General features: G+C 35.2%; 5 protein-coding genes across 7 annotated transcripts; 3 read left to right on the forward strand and 2 right to left on the reverse strand.

Annotated features, from left to right (window-relative positions):
* Positions 1–2,605: 2,605 nt before the first annotated feature.
* Positions 2,606–6,035, reverse strand: LOC17898423. Of its 3 annotated transcripts, none has more exons than XM_023777434.1 (11): positions 5,789–6,035; positions 5,634–5,699; positions 5,438–5,518; positions 5,300–5,353; positions 5,144–5,212; positions 4,976–5,038; positions 4,638–4,720; positions 4,491–4,556; positions 4,287–4,395; positions 3,982–4,068; positions 2,606–2,876 (listed from the first exon to the last, which is right to left on the reverse strand). In XM_023777434.1, exons 1-9 carry the CDS (start codon positions 6,014–6,016, stop codon positions 4,353–4,355), a joined length of 753 nt encoding a protein of 250 aa, XP_023633202.1. In that variant the 5' UTR covers positions 6,017–6,035; the 3' UTR covers positions 2,606–2,876; positions 3,982–4,068; positions 4,287–4,352. The 3 variants fall into 3 exon arrangements, with proteins under 3 accessions (XP_023633202.1, XP_023633201.1, XP_006304824.1); XM_023777433.1 differs by having other exon boundaries at positions 2,606–2,880; XM_006304762.2 differs by lacking the exon at positions 2,606–2,876 and having other exon boundaries at positions 3,828–4,068.
* LOC17896940 (dof zinc finger protein DOF1.2) lies at positions 2,874–3,803 on the forward strand. The gene has a single exon (XM_006306026.2). The coding sequence runs from the start codon at positions 2,999–3,001 to the stop codon at positions 3,785–3,787; it is 789 nt and encodes a 262-aa protein (XP_006306088.2). The 5' UTR covers positions 2,874–2,998; the 3' UTR covers positions 3,788–3,803.
* A 4,460-nt stretch (positions 6,036–10,495) lies between the features above and the next one.
* On the forward strand, positions 10,496–12,771 carry LOC17898163 (glycolipid transfer protein 2). The gene is made up of 6 exons (XM_006304119.2): positions 10,496–10,682; positions 10,808–10,863; positions 11,293–11,423; positions 11,926–12,061; positions 12,253–12,396; positions 12,500–12,771. The coding sequence occupies exons 1-6, from the start codon at positions 10,511–10,513 to the stop codon at positions 12,533–12,535; spliced, it is 675 nt and encodes a 224-aa protein (XP_006304181.1). The 5' UTR covers positions 10,496–10,510; the 3' UTR covers positions 12,536–12,771.
* Positions 12,772–13,444: 673 nt separating this feature from the next.
* Positions 13,445–15,314, forward strand: LOC17900368 (uncharacterized protein C57A10.07). The gene is made up of 3 exons (XM_006304553.2): positions 13,445–14,461; positions 14,542–14,663; positions 14,756–15,314. Exons 1-3 carry the CDS (start codon positions 13,873–13,875, stop codon positions 15,071–15,073), a joined length of 1,029 nt encoding a protein of 342 aa, XP_006304615.1. The 5' UTR covers positions 13,445–13,872; the 3' UTR covers positions 15,074–15,314.
* Positions 15,315–15,334: 20 nt separating this feature from the next.
* On the reverse strand, positions 15,335–18,451 carry LOC17899278 (TOM1-like protein 3). Its single transcript, XM_006304532.2, has 10 exons — positions 18,245–18,451; positions 17,654–17,806; positions 17,483–17,561; positions 17,284–17,382; positions 17,078–17,191; positions 16,845–16,996; positions 16,629–16,710; positions 16,451–16,536; positions 16,175–16,360; positions 15,335–16,097 (listed from the first exon to the last, which is right to left on the reverse strand). Exons 2-10 carry the CDS (start codon positions 17,761–17,763, stop codon positions 15,485–15,487), a joined length of 1,521 nt encoding a protein of 506 aa, XP_006304594.1. The 5' UTR covers positions 17,764–17,806; positions 18,245–18,451; the 3' UTR covers positions 15,335–15,484.
* Between the last annotated feature and the right edge of the window lie 26 nt (positions 18,452–18,477).

Genomic DNA, 18,477 nt, shown 5'->3' on the forward strand with positions numbered 1-18,477 from the left:
TTTGTTCCTCATCAATTTTGGGGAGGAACATTTTGTTCTATTGTTCCTCATTTTGTGAGGAATGTAGAGGAATGATGTGGAAAAATGATTTCTTGTAAATGGTAAAAAAATTGAGGAATGAAGAGGAATGTCACATTCCTTCTCATTTTTTTCCTAAATCATGGTTACCAATCGATGCCAAAGTTTTGATCTTTCTAGAGAACTTTTTAATGACTATAATGTGTGTCAGTAATAGGTATTTCCTTATTTGAATGAGCTTTAATTTATTTGGTTTACTGATTTGTCAAGTTTTGAATTGATATTACGGCTAAATATGAGGATTCAACTACTGTTACCACATTATTGGGATACAAAATCTGCACTAATATCGCTTTACAAAAACAAAATCATGAAAAGAGAAAAAAAGTTAGAAATATTACAGTATTGGCAAAATCGGTTCTATCTTTTGATTTGATAAATCTTATAGATTTTCGTTTCCAAATTTGATAAATCCAGTAGCCCTTTTCCATATATACAGTTACAGTAGATGGTATATTTTCCATACACGTATATGTTTCGTGTGAAATAGATTTAGCAAAATAAATATGCATGTAATATAATATTAGTAAAAAAAGATGTTATAAGAAACAAGAAAAAAGAAATATAGAAATGATGCAAGAAGCAATTTGTTTATCCAAATGCATGAAGGTAAAAAAGGTATCGCCCAACCAAAGGCCCAATATAGAAAGTACTCCTTACAACTATACGTACCATACTTTTCTTTGCTTACTCACAATCTCACATGACCAGATCCTGATTTAACCCATTTATCGGGTTTACCCATATGTTACAATAGTTCGGGGCATTTACCACAACAACGTGGCTCTTCCTATCAATCAGCTTAATGATCATCTTAGTCTAACCGCTTGCCACTCCAATAATGAAAGATCGAAGAGGGTCGAATTCGAAAAGCAAACCTTTCGATAAACTTGTTGCTCATTAGACCTTGATGTACCGCCCCTAGCTAAGTTCTTGGCCATATATCGGATCTAGCGCCTTTAATCTAGTCTCTCCATACAAACTTTCACATAGATTTTCAACCATTCAATCGGTTAAACAGGAATCTAAAGATGATTTAGTTATATTTTTAAGATTGTTGGAAATAAGATAGTGAACCAACATGAAGATCATCAATATTTGATTGGTAGAATACATTCACAAATATGACTAGTCAATGTAACAAACAAGTAGCATCACGTAAAATATTATTAGATCTAGCAACAAATCCCAAACCCAAAACTTTTAGAGTATAAGCATCACGTAAACCTTTTGTTTTTTAATTTTTCTTTGATAGTATTAAGTTGCAAAACTTGTAGCAAATTATTATTTTTTGTTTATATCAAATAAATACAAGAAAGTACTACTAATGTATATAATTGAAGTCAAAATCATCTTGGAGTCAAACTTGATTTAATAATATACAGCTGGGGATGAATAAATGCCATCGGGAAATAAAAGAATTAAGGTTTGACTTCGTATTATTTAACAATTTTGATGTGTATTAAATATTTATTTATAATCATTAGACTACGGATATCGTATCGTAAAGCCAAACAAATATAGGGATCGGAGCTTAACATAGATCTAGTTTTACGGCTGCCCAATCAAACTTATCGGTGGTGACTGGTGAATGATCAACATAAATAACAATTAAGGGGTTTTTATATTAATGATATAACTATAGTGCTAAAAAATAATACAAATACGTAAGAGAGGATTCAACTTGGGGGAATATAAGAAAGAAAGAGAATTCAACTTCGTAGATGTGAAGGGATTGAGAGAAATAAGAGAAGCATAAGTCGACACGATGCTACAAAGCACGTGTTCTCCCGTGCGTGTGGCCCTTAATCTTGGCGTTAATCTTTCTTAATCTTTCAAGTACTATATTATTATTAGTATTATGGTTACATAATCTATGCTCTCAACGGTCTAATCTACATTTGTACTTTTATTTCAACAAATAAACATTTTGGCTAAGTAATGAAAATAATAATACTAATTAATAGAGTTCATGTTCCCCGCTATTCCAAAGATCATCATTACTCATTAAACCCCAAATATAAAGACTATATATATACATGCAAGTAACAACTCATTAGATTTGAGGGTATGAAGTAAAAATTTGGTCAATGTATTTAAAAAATATGACAAATGACAATAATAATATACCGACGTTTGGAACTTTGGAAGTGTTAAAAATGATATTAATGTAGAAGAGAGTGCAAGTGATCAAATGTATGTTACGATGCCTTTGTTTAACAAATCAAGTAGTGTCTTGCGGTTCACGAGAACGAGATGCTGAGAATGTAAGTGACTCTAATCATCTCCACACTTATATAATATGATCGTGATCCCCCTACGCTAATATTTTATAAGAGAGTAATTGTAGTGTATATATATTAAAACACTTAATATTTTACATTTTATAAAATGTTAGATTGTAGAGGTGCTATCACGACTGTTAGTAACTGAAAGGATCAGATAGCAGCACTAATTCGCATATACTGTATACTTTTTGTTTGTTCAAATGATTTGTCAGGTATGATATGAAAACATAAATCTCAAGTTGCCTCAACAGAAACTTTTCAGAAATTCTTCAAATTCGCTTATCAAAACTTGGATGATCAAATGGTTAAATAAATGATAACTATTTTTATTGCATTTCGCATTATATAAGGTGAAAACTACTACGAAGAACCAAATTCGAAGGTAACTTGATGAAGAAGAAACGGAAAAGGAGACGCACGGCTCGGCAACCGCCCACGTTTACTTCGTAAGCCTTCTCACAGCTATCGATGCACCTCTGCTTCCACACACACATGCTCCTCCTCACATCTCTACCTTCACATACACACACATCCATATATATAGAGTTAGATGTACTCAAATATACCATCAAGTGCCCCACTTGTTAGATTTTCCAATCTTCACACACCAAAATTCCTTTAAACGAGAGTATATGAAAATGTTGCCGTACATTGGACACAACAGCTACCAGCAGCACCAGTTTTCATCACCGGAGATGGAAATTTCGGAGAAGTGGAAGCTTTCCTATGGACAAGAGGCTACTGCTGCTCCGCCTTGTCCTCGTTGTGCATCGTCCAACACCAAGTTTTGTTATTACAACAACTACAGCTTGTCTCAGCCTAGATACTTCTGTAAGGGTTGCCGACGTTACTGGACCAAAGGAGGTTCTCTCCGTAACATTCCTGTAGGTGGAGGCTGTCGCAAGAGAAGCCGCAGCAGACAGAACAGTCACAAAAGGTTTGGTCGGAACGAGAATCGGCCTGATGGTCTTCTTAACCAAGACGATGGAATTCAGTCCACCCCTGCTGGTTCTGATATTGATTTGGCTGCGGTTTTCGCGCAGTACGTGACTGATCGGAGCCCTTCCAGTACAGATAATACTACTGGATCCGATCAAGATTCACCGGTGACAACAACTACTAATGCTTTAGATTCCTTGAGTTGGGATATCTGCCAAGAAACCGATGTGGATCTCGGATTTTACGGGGAATTCAGTCATCTATCCCAGAAGACCGAAGAAGATCAACGAGGTTTTGGTCAGTTTCTCCAAGAAGATCGAGAGGAGATCTTCGAGTTCCAGGGTTTACTCGATGACAAAGAGATTCAAGAGATCTTGGAATGCTCATTCTCAGAGGAGCCAGACCAGCTGATTTCTCAGGGGAGCTTCATGATCAATGGTGATAACTGGAGTTCAACAGATCTTACCAGATTTGGGATTTGACCAGGAAGAGGAAGATGGTTTCTCTCATTTTGATCACATATACTTAATTTATTATATATAGAAAACACGTACTATTTACACCAATACTCATTCTTATATTGTTCATGAATTATATCACACATGAACGATCCCACGAAATAGGATCCGTGGAGTAGATTACTGTATATTAAACTTGAATAATGGATACAACTTACACTTTCTATCTTCTTTTTGCGGCTAGGCTTTTAAAGTTCTTCTCCTTTGCCTTTTCCTCTCCTTTCAGTTTCGGTTTTAGGACATACCTGTAAAATTCTAAAATCTCACTATTCATATATGTTAAAATGCAAACCTTGGCAGTTCTGCTTCAGGTTCCGTTAAACAAGAAAGGAAGTTCAGTTTGCTGTTTGCACCTCTATCGTAACAGAAACTATATTTAACAATTTTCAGCAACATTCGGTGGTTCTGACATAATATGGATCTGAGTTTATGGAACATAATTAATATCAAACAAACAACTTGCCTGAAAACAATGTTGCGCATCTGTTTCCAATACAATGCAGTTTGTAGGTACGGTCAATGTCTTAGCTCAAGACTCTGTTTCTGGATGCCACTTTATGCTGCAACCAACACTTTAAGATACCAAATACAGAGTCTCAGTTGTCAGCAAAGGCTATAGACATTGTAAAAAAAGAAGCGAAGAGAAATGTATCAAATATAAGTGTACCTTGGCTTTTGATTTGATGGTATTGGTTGACAGCTAAGGGCAAGATCAATCGCCAGGCTTAGATCCCTACACAAATATAACAGGTTAGGTTTTACTATATAACTACTTCTCTGGAATATGTTAAAAGCAGTAACATAGATAACAAACCTCCCAGTTACTGGTATGTTATTGCTAGGCCGGGAATCATCAAATTGACCATGATAGACCAGCTCAAATGGTCTACGGCCATCCTGCTCCATTTGACACACGAGAGCAAGTTGAGATAGAGTTAATTAACAAAATAAGGAGTATTATTTTGAGCTTGAAAAGGAATTCATGATATAAACAACCCAAATCCAACAAGTTCATCCTTATATTTCAAATATAAGAGCTTTGTGAGTTCCTCATTCCGTGCTTTAGCAGGAAGTAATCACAATATACTCAAGACAGTAGATATTTCCCCTGCTACTTACCAATCTTTAATGAAAGATATGATCACAAATTACCTTCTTATATAAGAAAAACTCAGGGGTACAAACAGCTCCAAATTCTCTTGCAACCTCTTGTGACTGAGGCAAGAGGAACATGTCACGAAAAGATCAGAAAATTCCAACTAACAATGCTGAAAATTTTCAAAAAAAGAGAAGGAGAAGATCCGAACAGACAAAGGATACCTCATCATACAAGTAAGGAAATGGGTACTTGAAAGCTTTTGCATCCTCTGCCATGAACTCAGGCCCATCCTGTGAAAAGGAAACGAATATGAACAACCATATAGAAACCTCATCTCAACGAATAAACACTGACACTAGAGAGTCACAGACACAAACCTGAGGATGAGTTACAACAGAATTTGAAGATATTGCAACAACAGCAAGACCCTTCTGCAGAAACAGACAATATAGCTAAGCTTCCAATACATAATGAGTCAGGCTACGGAAAGAACAGAGAAGCAAATGTTTGTCAACCTCCATATAGAAATTGCAAAGCTTTACAATGTCTTTCTTCAAGTGAATCACAAACGGGCAATGATTGCAGATGAACATAACCTAACAATGTCATGAACCACGAAAAAACATACAAACTCAAGATTCTAGAGCAGAAGTTTAGATTACAAATTACAGAAATTTAAATTAACAAATGAAAAGTACTTCAATTACTAACCAGTAGAGATGGATACAGTTCAAAATCTTCTAAATTCCATAAGTTTCCAGTGAGCGGCTCCGGAAGCTATAGTTCACTCACAAACACACACATATCTCTAAGATTAGAAAATTCCTCTGTTTTTTTTCCGGCGACGCGAATGTGACAATGTTTACCTCAAAATTGGGAGCCCTAACTCCTAATTTTACTCCACTTGACTCAGTTCTGGCGGCACGAACCACGACGCGCCTCGGCGATGGTGCATTGACTCTCCGCCGCAGATAGCTGAGGTGTAATCGTTTCGACGGCGGGAATGAAGATAATCTCCGGGAAGATACCGCTAATGCGGTTGGTGAAGGAAGCAGGTACGAAGCTCCGTGAGTCACGGCGGTGGAGGCAGCCATTGTAGTAGAGTCTGATGTTTCTTCAGTTGAGTTCTACCGGAGCTGCAAAACACGCGTCAATATCTTAGACGTGTGTAGAATATGGACCGCAACAGACAATGCCAAGCCCAATATTAAAGCCCAAAGCAAAAAAAAAAAAACGAGAAACGACCCAAAACATGTTCCCTATTCTCTCTATAGACTGCGTGTCGTTTTTAGTGAGAAAAAACGACCTGGTAGTAGTTTCGAGAGAGTTAGGGTTTCCTTGTTACTTTGCTACAAAGAAATAGTTAGGGCTTCCCACCGTCGGATTTGATCGCAAATTCGCAATGAACCGTCGTCATCATTTTCGAATTGGTCGTTGTGGACTTGGTCTACCCAAGGAGCGTGAAGAATGTTTTGAACGAAGATGCCTGATGTTGATGCGGCGTCGTAAGGAAGCGAAGCTTAAGCTGGCCTCCGGTGAATCTGTAACTAAGGTTAATATTAAATATTGAAACGAGTTGTTAGATAATTTTGTCCATATAGATCGGCTTATTCATCATATTTGTTGTTTCTCTTGTTACAGGAGAAAGACGACTTGTCCACTGAGGCTACTACCACCACCACCACTAAGGTTTGATTCTTTTTTTCTTTTTTTTATCTTTGGGACTAGTACTTAAGAAGTAGGTGCTTATGTGGTGATCTATGTTTATGGTAGCTCTGATACATGTGTTGCTTTCAATTGACTCAGCATGCAGACAACTGCCGCTGCTTCTCCAATCAATCTGGAACTAAAAAGAAAAAACAAGAAGAAGACGAAGAAGTAGAAGAAGGAGAAGAATAAGCCCCATGTCCGGATGTCCCTCTTTTTTAATTATATTTCCCCAAGCATGCACTTGTAATAATAATATGCACTTGTGACTTTAAAGTTTAAACCTTAATGGATTTCTATTTTTTTCCTTTTATTTTTACAAACTCAGTGATTCAATTCATCATCATCCGTGATTGCTTCTTGTAATGTAAATCATGCTAGTATACTAATTTAAATACCGTCTTCTCCAATACCATCATTTGTATGATCAGTGAACTCTTGTGTTTCTTGAGACTTTTCTTATATATATGCTCCTTGACACTCTCTGTAGACAACTATATATTGCTCTGTGTTTTGAAGGCGTTCAATAGGGAGGAGGATGCAGCTAGAGGATACCTCTTATTATAAGCCTCCAAGATTCTTCTCCTCTCTTCATTAAGTTATGTTTTCGTCATCTTCCAAGCTACTGAGACTTGATTCTCCATTTGGGATTTCTGTGTTATTTAGCTTAATTCACTTTTTTTTTTTTAATTGGTGTGAATGAGATATTTCTACTTTACTTAATTTCTTTGCTCATTGTACATTTTTACAGTTTTTGTTTTCTTCAAAAGCAATACTGCTATTTCGTATTTGACCAGATTCTGCAGCAGAAAGCTTAAAGTTGTGAATCTTTGCAGATGTGTCAATGCTGGATATGACCGAGATGAATCTGTTTTTCAATGTTCTCTCTCAGTCTAGTCTTTTTTTGCCATAAAAGTGGCAGAATTGATAGGATTTGTTTCACCTTGATGTGTGCAGTGCAGGCTATTGGGAATTACGGCAATCATCAGTTGCAGTAATTAAACTTGGGATGGTGTGAGACTATTAGTGATGATCATGGAGTTATGAGTTTAGCTTATGGTTGCCTAGATCTCAGAATCCTTGGAATTCTTTGGTTGTGATTTAATTACAGGTACTTTACATAGTTAAGCTTACGAGATGTTACGATCCCTTGTAAAGAGTTTCAGACACATTTCTCCGGGAAACAGAGGAAAAAAAACAGAGTTATAAAGAGTTTGTTGACTTTGTTGTACCAATCGGTTATGATGTTTCAAGTACGTAGTGTCGAGCTCATACCATGAGCTCAAGTTCACCAAACGGTTAAACGACTCTTCGAAAGTAAATCATATTTTTCCAAAGTGATCTTTGGTGTTACCCTTTATATTTCCTTAAGAATCTTGAGAACATCGACAAGAGCTCGAGTGGGTGAATGCATAGAGCGAGGTAAAGTGGGTGAGCAATCAAATGAAGTCCCATTTCTTTAAGCTCATCTAAGGCGTATGCAATGGTGTGCCTCCACCTTCAATCATGTTACACAATCTGTAGCCTTTTTGTGCGTTTTCCCACTTCCTCAAGCTCATCATCAGATCATAGTAAGACTAGAAAATGCCGAGAAAAATAAATTTTAAAAAATGAAAAACTTAGCTTAAGTGGTTTATTAAAAACATTAATTAAAAAAAAAGTCCAGCATCATCTAGATGAGGAAAAAAGAATAATCCGATAACGTAATGCCTTAGCTTAAGTGATTATTAAAAATAAAAATAAACTAGCAACTGTAGCATTTCAAAATTTCATCATAAAAATATATTGTAGTTAATTAATCCATTAATTGATAATGTATTTTTTGTTTCTAGTGATGTTAGAGGTGATGTAGGCCTTTCGCTTTTCAACTCAGCTTGGAAATATATATATATAGTCGATATTATATATATAACCTTACATCAAATGACCACAAGAGCAGAAATTTACAAAACAATGTTAGTAAATTGTCAAAGTAAGATACTTTTTTGAACACTCCCACTTTGCCCGATCATATTTATATATTGTTGTGATAACTATGCTAAAATTAATTTCTCTTAAATTTTTATTAAAGGATGCTTATGAGTTATGATCAATATGACACTATATACGAATTGCACCGTTATAAGTATGACAATAGATAATATTAATACGACTCTTTACTCATATATGAAAGAAAAAAACAGTCAGTATCTTAAAAGAGAGCCAAGACAGACTAATTGATTGGACTACATACTCCTCAATTATGTAACGTATATGGACTTAGTTTTTAAATAATTTTGAAGATGTCATTATAAAGGATATTCTCTCTTTTTCGTCTTCTATTTAACTAATATAAGTCTATTACGACCCTAATGTAATTAGGGTGATCATGATTAATTGGGACTCAGGAAGACCTTATGCTTACTGTAATTCTGTAAATTATAGTATGATACAAATTTTACTATAATAAGATTGAAAGTATTGATATATATAATACGTAATAGTGTTAGTGGCAAAAATATATATTAATAAATAAAGCAAAAGTATCACAGACCACATAAACATATAATGATCGCTCGCATCGTACGTATACGTGTTTGATTTTGTCAATCGACACGGTAACTCAACCATATAGTAGAAACTTCAATGAGAATATAATTTCTTAAAAACTACGATATATTATATCGTCTGAACAGGGGTGGTTTTCTCACCAACGAGAGAATATATTACTTAATACATAGAAACTGCTGAGAACTGCTGAGAATGATTTAAAATCGTAAATAAAAAAACGAAGTTAATTAATTAGGTAGTGTACTACAAAACCTTCTTAGCTTTGAATCGTTCGATAACTTGTGTATCAATCTCTCATTCTAATAACTAAAATGTTGAATCGTTCGATAATATCTAAACTGTATTTCTATTTGTATATATGTTATATATAAAATAGCTAGCTAGTATGATTTTCTAATAATGATACTTCATTGATCTTTAAAATAGTATGATAAGTAAGCCCTTTAACAAAAAAATAAAATTAATAATAGTATGATTATGATAAGTAGTGTTTTGAATATTTTCTCGTACTAGGTAAGGACGCAAGGTAATTTTGAGGCACATTAAAGCTTTTGCATGGTTATTTATATCTCAAACCTATATTTCAATTTAAACTTCACGTAATTAAGCTATCTATATTTTACTTACATATATACGGTATACATATACTGTATATGTATAGCTAGTGGTGCAAATGATTGAATTCATGAACGAAGAGAGCTGACAAAACCCAAATAATAAAAGAATTGGGAGAAGATTCCTTTTATTTCATCCTTGCATGCCTTATGACCAACCAGCACATCTAAACGGAACCCTAAGCCCCACTAATCAAAAACTATATTAGTGATTTCAATGGTTAATTTAATCGTTAACATCTATAATTCTATTTTATTTTAACAATTCGGATCGATTAGAACCATACATATATACACCAAAAACTATAGAGGTCAAAAAGTGGGTCACCATCATTATATAATCTAAGGAATCTAATAAGCGATTAGTCGATTACTATTTCCATGCCATAACCACACATATATTATATATTGGACCGTCTTTGCTGTTGAAGTTTACTTGTCTCCGCTTCTAACCCAAAATCATTATTATTACTTTCAATCATATATATTAAGCTATTAACTAGGAACAAATTTAACATATTTATAAAGTTGTATGTCCTTTGTAGTATTATATATATTATATGTAATGCTTTTTCTTTATTATACAAAAGAGAACACCAACTTGATGCTTTAAAGTCAAATCGATGTTTTCACACACTAATATATAAAGATGGCCATGTTATATAAGTGGGAGAAGATCATAAAGATTACGAACAAGCGAGAGAGAGGGAAGAGATCATGAAGAGAAAGAGATACGAGATGGAGAAGAAGAAGAAGACAGAGATTCAAACCGCCATTGAAGAGCTCTCTCTTTTCATCATAACTAAACCAGGAGATAACACTGAATTAGCTACACATATACCCTTGAGGCCTCTTCTCTCCTTCTGCGACTTAATCATCCAAGTTCTTGGTATATATCTTCATTTTCTTATTAATAATTTGATTTTCCTAAGGAATCTGAATTGTCTCATATTATTAAGCATATAATTCTTCAATAATGATTGTCCCGAGCTGTTGGTGATTTGGTTTTTGCAGATAAGATAGGACCGACAATGGCTGTTCTTAGACAAGACATTGATCAAAATATTCAGGTAACTAAAGATAATTAATGTTACTTCATGCATATTCAAGACAACTCAAGACGCTTTATCTTATTTTCATTTGTCCTCTTTATTGATTGAAACTCATCAACATCATGTGGACGTATGCATGTGTATATATATGTATGGTGGGTCTATCATAATACTAATAAATCAATCTATCTATTTAAATCGGTTAAACTTTTTTGCTGATAAGAACGCCCAATAGATATCTTTCAGTGCTTTTGTTTTGGGTAAAAAGATCTCTTCAATACTTCAATTTCAGCCTTGTAATCCCTTATTTGGTTGCTTTCATGAGAACTTTAGTCTATTTTAAAATAACTTTCTATAAAATGGCTATCCATGCTTCCCTTTTTTTTGTACTTGAATTATATCTTTCACTCATATGTTTTTACGTTTTCTGAATTGAGTGTTGTGTAGAGATTAGAGAAAGTTTGTGAAACAGATTCATGTGTTTATTCCAACTTGGTTGAGATTCTGAAGAAAGAAAAGGAAGAGGGAACTTCCAAGATGGTTGCTAGTTGCAGTAGAGCTATCTTTTGGCTCACTAGGTATATTCACCTTACTCTTTTATTTCTCAACAATATTCACCTTAAATAATCATCGAATAATATTCCATCAACTAGAGTTCTCGCATAACTCTTTAACAATAAATATGCATGCACATGAGGATTGTAGTCCTTTTCATAATTAATTTGTCCTTTATGCATATTATCTCTATTAGCAATCGTACTGACTATAGTTAGTAGTGACTTATATAGGATGAACAAAAAAACAAAGAAGTATTAATATATGTTGTCCTTAGCAAATATGAAATATGAAACGACAGATGCATGATTTTTTTTTTTTTTTTTTTCAGTTACGCGTTTAAATTCTTGATTATTCGATGTCAAAAAAAGAAATTTGAATATTCAACTTTTACACCCATACTAATTTATTAGTTAACTAATATACTCTTTAATTACTACTCAATTAAGTGCTCTCTTCTTTTTGTTTCGTATCACTGTGTCAGTGTATGACTCTCTTTCTTACTATATTGTATCATATATATAGGACAATGGATTTTACTTCGGGTTTACTACGATTATTGTCGAAAGAAACGTCATTGAGAATGGAAGAACTTGTCGAAGAATGCTACATGACGACTTTAAAACCGCATCATGGATGGATCGCGTCTGCTGCTTTCAAAGTATACACCATGATCAATTCTAGCTATATTATACTTACTAATTAACATCGTTTTCCATGGATATATATATCCCATCAATGTTTTATGATATAATGTTATAAAATAAGTTTTTTTGGAGACATATATATATATATATACTACCTACATGACACATGTACTGATATGCATGTATAACATATGTAATAATGAAGGTGTGTTTGAAGCTGGTACCTGACAACAAGACGTTCATGGAAGCGATCGGTGCAAGAGACGAAAGCTATGATACCTTCAGAGAAGACATTGATACTTTAAGCTCATTGCTGACACCTATTCTCAAAGAAATCTACTTTGTTCTGGTAATTACCATTAACACAGATCAGAGTAATTTTTTACGTTCTTAAATTTTTGGTTTTACGTATATATTGATTATCTTGCATGGTGCTTCGTTTTGTCTTTCAGGAACAATACGGGTTGAACAGATTAAGATCGATGTAGGTGATGGGTTGAAAAAGAATCCAATTATTTAATGGATTTTCACTCAAATGATAAGTTTAGTTTAAAAAAATAATGTATATATCCTTGTTGTAAGATTTATTTATTTAATCATCCGAACTAAAATGATTCATCTTTTTTTTCGTTTCTTTTTTTTTTTTCTTTTTTTATGTTAGATATTAATATACCTGTAAAATAGATGTATCATGTATGGATGTAATTTAATCAGTATATCCTCATAAGAACTCATATATTGGTGCCGTTTTACGTTTATATTTTTTTAAAAATTAAATTTAATTATATAACTAAATCGTATTAATGTAATTTTATAAAAAAAATTGTTTTAAAAGGTCTTAAATTATAATGAATGGAAACACTCTAAAAATTGATAATATGTCACATCAGAAAGCTCTTCATGTATTACAATATTTACGCATCTTAATCAAAATTTAATATATAAATGAAATTGACAAAACTCAAGAAAAATATGACAATGAAAAGAATCTCTAGTATTGAGGAAGAAAAAAAAAACAAAGTAATGACATTGCCATATTGACCTTTGTGAGTGTATGATGTATATCTGTCATTCATGAGATAAGTTAATTAGTATACGATGGGTTTAATATTGCAACATGGAGATTTGTACGAATTAATATTGTTAAGGTTTTTTGTGAAGTAATGTGAATGTCATACCAGAAAGACAAAAAAAAAAAGTGATGAAGCATGATATTGAATTATTGATTCGCAAATTTTCTTTTATTTTTATAATGTAATTAAGGAAATTGATGAAAAATAAACCCAAGTATTATTACTTCAATAACATGGACCAAAGATGTGGATCTGGGCTTTTAAAAAAAGAAACGTCCAGGATCCAATACTCAACGATCTAACTCCCAATGCTCTTCCTCCTCGCTCACGTTGAAAACAAAGACATCTTTCCGAAGCTTCTTATTACTGTTCCAAATCGTCGTCAATGGTTCTTAAAAACCTTTGATCTTTGTGTTCGACAAACAAATCCGTCGAGCACACTCTTGGTCAACGGATTTTGAAAGCGAATCTGTTATAAATCCGGTGAGTTTTTTTTTTAATTTTTTTCTTCCGTTGATTCCTCTGTCTCATTTCTGGAAAATTTTCACCTGGGGTTTGCTCGAATTTTTCGTTAATGGTCTTCGAGATTTAGTCAACGATCTGGGTTCGATCAAAGTCTGAGTCTTTTTGTTATATTCCGGCTGAAGAGATACATACTTTTTGATGATCCCACGAGTAAGTCTCGCAAAATCTGATCTGGGTATGCTTAATCTGCCACATTGTTGGGGTGGAGCTCTGGATTTGGTCGTATCATGAAAAGTTATCCCTTTGGATCGAGTAAGGCATTTCATGCGTACTCTAGAAGTAGTGGTGATTTCGATTTAGAATCAGGAACCATCAGAAAATCTAGAAAGCCTAAGAATTCGTTTGCCAAAATGATCAAATCTCTCGGGAATCGTCTTCACCACATGTTCAAACTGCATCCTGTTCTCGTTTTCATTGTTTGCGTCTCGTTTGGGATCACTGTTCTGATACTTGTATCGTCAGTTTACGAGAGACATATTGGTTCAACGGTTAATTATTATAAGAAGAAGGATTTGGATGGCGATGATTATCCATTTGTTAATCTGAAGAACCTTGTGATGGTGGCTGGACATTCAGTTTATACCAGTAGTAATTGCGGTAAAGTTGATAAGGAGGATTCATGGTTCTTGGAGTCTTATCAGAAGAATCCTGGTCAGGCTGCAACGTTCTTGAGTCATATACAAGAAGGTGTTGAAGCTGCAGGGAAAGATGATGACTCTTTGCTTTTATTCAGTGGAGGAGAGACTCGTAAAGATGCAGGACCTCGTAGTGAAGCTCAGAGTTATTGGGCTGTCGCTGAATCTAAAGGATGGTTTGGTGAGTCTCATTAGTTTGAACAGCTATGGTAGTTTCTGCACTTTCTTAACTTGATGGTGAAATGTGGTTGATTGTTACAGGCAAGGATGAAGTGAGGTCGAGGGCATTGACGGAAGAACATGCCAGAGACAGCTTTGAGAATCTTCTCTTTAGTGTTTGTCGATTCAGAGAGCTCACAGGGTCTTACCCACATAACATAACAGTAAAGCCTTTAGCTTCCCAATTTCTCGCTCTTAAGTAAGCCAAAGTTTTTTCATTCTTGTGATATTAGTGTGTCCTTCATGCTTGGATCAGGTAGTAAGTTATGATTTTAAGGAGGAGAGATTTGCACATTTGCATCGTTCAGCAATGGGATTTCCGGAATCAAGATTCTTCTACTTAGGAACTCCGGCTTCTCTATCATCCAAGGAAGGTGCTCTTAAAGGCGAAGCTATGGTTAGATCTCAGTTTCAAGAAGATCCATACGGGTGTGTTGGTTCACTTTGGCGTAAGAAGCTGAAGCGTGACCCTTTCCACAGGACTATACCTTACCCTAGTGGCTGCCCTGAAATCGCAGGATTGTTCAAGTACTGCGGTTCATCTCCTTTTCCTGGCTCTCTCCCATGGGATTGATCTTTGTAAGATCTATAGTTCTATACTTTTCTAGACTTGCTTCGAGGAACTAATACTTGGTCAAAGAGCTTGTTGGTAGGAGTTTTTTTTTGTTTTGTTTCTGTTACTTTCCATAAATATTTAGATTATACAGAGAAGCCTCAGAATCTTTGTACAATTCTGCTTTCATGTGTTGTCACTTGTCAGAACCAGAGAATTTTACTTGTATCAATTGTGATTTACGTTAAATAAAATTTTGACATTTCTATCCAGTAACAGATCTCTCTATATGCACTATTATTTATTTGATTAAAAAGAAACACGGTATTTATCATCCATGTTCAATCAAAGGAAAACACAAAACACAAATGAAGAAGAGAAAAAGAATAGTAAAGAGTAGTTGGTACTAAAGCAACAACTGCAAACTCTGTCTCAAAACGGTTTGTTGTTCTGATTGTTGGGTTTGGAGGAAGAAGATGATGATGTCCTGGTTTTTGCAAACTCAATCAGGTCTTTGAAAAGGATATCCTCTGGTTTATCATCTTTCTTTGGTGGTGTAACAGCAGCAGCAGAGGCTGTTGGATTCAGAGAGAGATTCCGGGATTGTCCCACAAGATCATCGTATGAAGATTCAGAGCCACTGCTTGACTGTTGGGGAACAGTAGACTGGAAGTATTCTTCTTGCCTCTTATTGGTTCTAGCAGACATTGACGGTGGATACTTCCTGGGTTCCTGAGTATCCCATGGAGCAGGAGGCAATTGCTCAGTTTGGTCATAAACTGGTTTGGTGAACATAGCTTGCTCAGGGGATTTTCTCTGGGGAACTGGATCATCGAAAACAGGAGCGGAAGAGTCCAGGTGCGATGATTGGGAAGTACTCGGAGGCTTTACACTCTCTGAGGTTCCTTGAGGTTTGTAGACATCACCACTGAGGAAGTCCATAGCACCAGAATTAACGTGTACTGGCCTCATAGAAGATGGTGGGGGAGGAAGAATAGGGTTGAAATTCCCTTGTCCAGTCCCTCGTGCATTTTCTCTTTTCGACCTGCAGAGATGAGTGCAATGAATTTTAGCAATCCAAGTATTGGGGTTCAACTAAAATGCGCAAGGAATGGGCATTACCTATGAGCTAACTGAGAGAAATCATCATCTGACTCATCATCGTCATCATGATTGATGCTAACAAGCGGAATTGGAGTGGGAGCTGTTACAGGAACAGAGTTTCCCTTTGCCTTATCATCATGGTGCTGAAGAACACGCTGCAAATTGTCGTTCAGCGCCAATCCTTGACACATAAGTGCCTCATCTCTGGAAAAAAGAGTCTCTTTCACCATTAACAAAATCTATCAAATGGAAGAAACAACAAGAGGATGAAGGAGAAAACAAACAAATCCTTACGAAGTGGTGTTCACCAGAGTCATTACACGTCTTTGATAAGTACGGCATTGCTCAACCAAATCAACTATAAGTTCTTCGTTTATACCCTGTCACATCATTTAGAACAGTGAGTGTGACAAATCAGATCAAACAACAGAGCCATTTAATTATATTATGTAATATACTAATATTTTTATACCTCTGGATGACTTGGATCAAGAGCCCCAAGCATGTCTGTCAAAACATCAACTGATCCCTGAGCGCTTTGAATCTCTTCCATGCTGAAAAGTCAAGATACTAAAGTCTATAACATGTTTGAGACACGGAATACTCGTTTAAAGACAAGTTTAGCACACAAAAAAATGATATGATGGAATGAGAACGTCAAACAGGATATTCAACAAAAAGAGCGTACCTGAGTGCAGAAGCATCATCACTTTGTAAAGAGGCTTGAATAGCAGCGTCTTCATCTGATGCAGCGGCCTGAGCAATAATTGGCTGAGTCTGAGGTGGAGTAAAAAACGGTACACTGCTCTCGGTTCGAGGTGGGAATTCAATTCCAGCAGACTAAAGTGTTCAAAAGACAAAACGATTATCAAAAATTTGATTTATAGTATTAATATATACATAAAGGCTCAAGTGTCATACCCTGAGTTCATTATAAGCATTGTAATACTGAGGGAATCTTCCGCCGCTTCCACCAAAAGCCTCTTGCCATGTATCTAATAAGCTTAGTATCTTTTCCCTCACAGACAGGTCCGGCTGCATAAGTTAGTTGATAAATTTCCAGGTTAAGCAGATTCGATAATAGAATTGATATATAACAAACAGATGAGAGATGGTAAGTAGAAAACCTTTTTCTTGACTATTTTGACCATATCAGGCAAAATATCACGGTCAACAATGAGCTGGTACACACTCTCGCCACAATTCTTACTCAGAGTTTCCAAAGCCTGAGCCAATCCCCGAGCATTCACGAATGAGAAGTTCAGTACGATAAACAAAACCAAAACAAAGCATTGTATCCAACAATGAGTTAAAAAAATAACTCACATAAAGGGCAAGAATCTGCACTTTAGAATTTTTACTTCCTAATCGTTTCTTAAGCACCTTCACTGCTTCCTTTGCTTGACTACAAAAACAAAACAAGGTCGATACTTTAAGCATCCTAGCCTAGACTCAATCAGATATCAGTAATTCAAAAACGGTGCTGAAGAACTTTACCTAGGTTCCATGTTGATAATGTCACAGAGTTCAATGTTGATAGCCCAATCAGGACCAATCAGCATATCATTTGTAGCCCTCTCAGCACAAGCAGCCGCGTTATTCGCCATTGAAAGATCGCTTTTCAATCAAATCCTAAAAGTTCCAAGTTTCCTACAAGTATAAACACAGGTCGAAACACACTTACATAACCTCTTAATGACAGATAGAACAAGCAAAAAATGATCAAACACTTAATCTGAAAAACTGGGATCACACTCTGAAAACAAAACAATTGGCTATCACAATTCACAAACCAGCTTGTAATTAGACCAGATCACGAACACAGAAGCATTCAATTATAAAACAAACCCATAAAAGAAGATAATTCAATCTCAAGATACACATGACATGTCAGATTAAGCTAGCAAATTACCAAATCCAGTAACCTGGATACAAACGGACACAACAATTAGTCAATTACGAAGTATGAATCAAAATATCGACAAGAATAAAACACATAATGTGTATGCAATTGAAGAACAAGAAAGAAGAGAACACAACATAACAGAAATCATAATTGAACCAAAACAAAAGCAAAGACTTTTTAACCTGTCTATAGACTCTAAACTTGAGAACAGATGATAAGCCGAGTGAAGATTTGTGCGTATCAAGATCGAGAAGACGATACAGTTATAAGGGTTCTCTGAAAAATCAAAACTTGTATTCGAACACGATCGGAGTTTTATGTCAGGTCATCATCAGCCTTAGCCGTCCATAAATCAACTTCGACTTCTCTTTGATCTTCTATTATTTTTGCCAGATGCAATAAAGTCTTTTGTGTT

The sequence above is a fragment of the Capsella rubella genome, unplaced genomic scaffold, assembly GCF_000375325.1.
Source record: "Capsella rubella cultivar Monte Gargano unplaced genomic scaffold, Caprub1_0 scaffold_1, whole genome shotgun sequence".
NCBI classification, from domain to species: domain Eukaryota; kingdom Viridiplantae; phylum Streptophyta; class Magnoliopsida; order Brassicales; family Brassicaceae; genus Capsella; species Capsella rubella.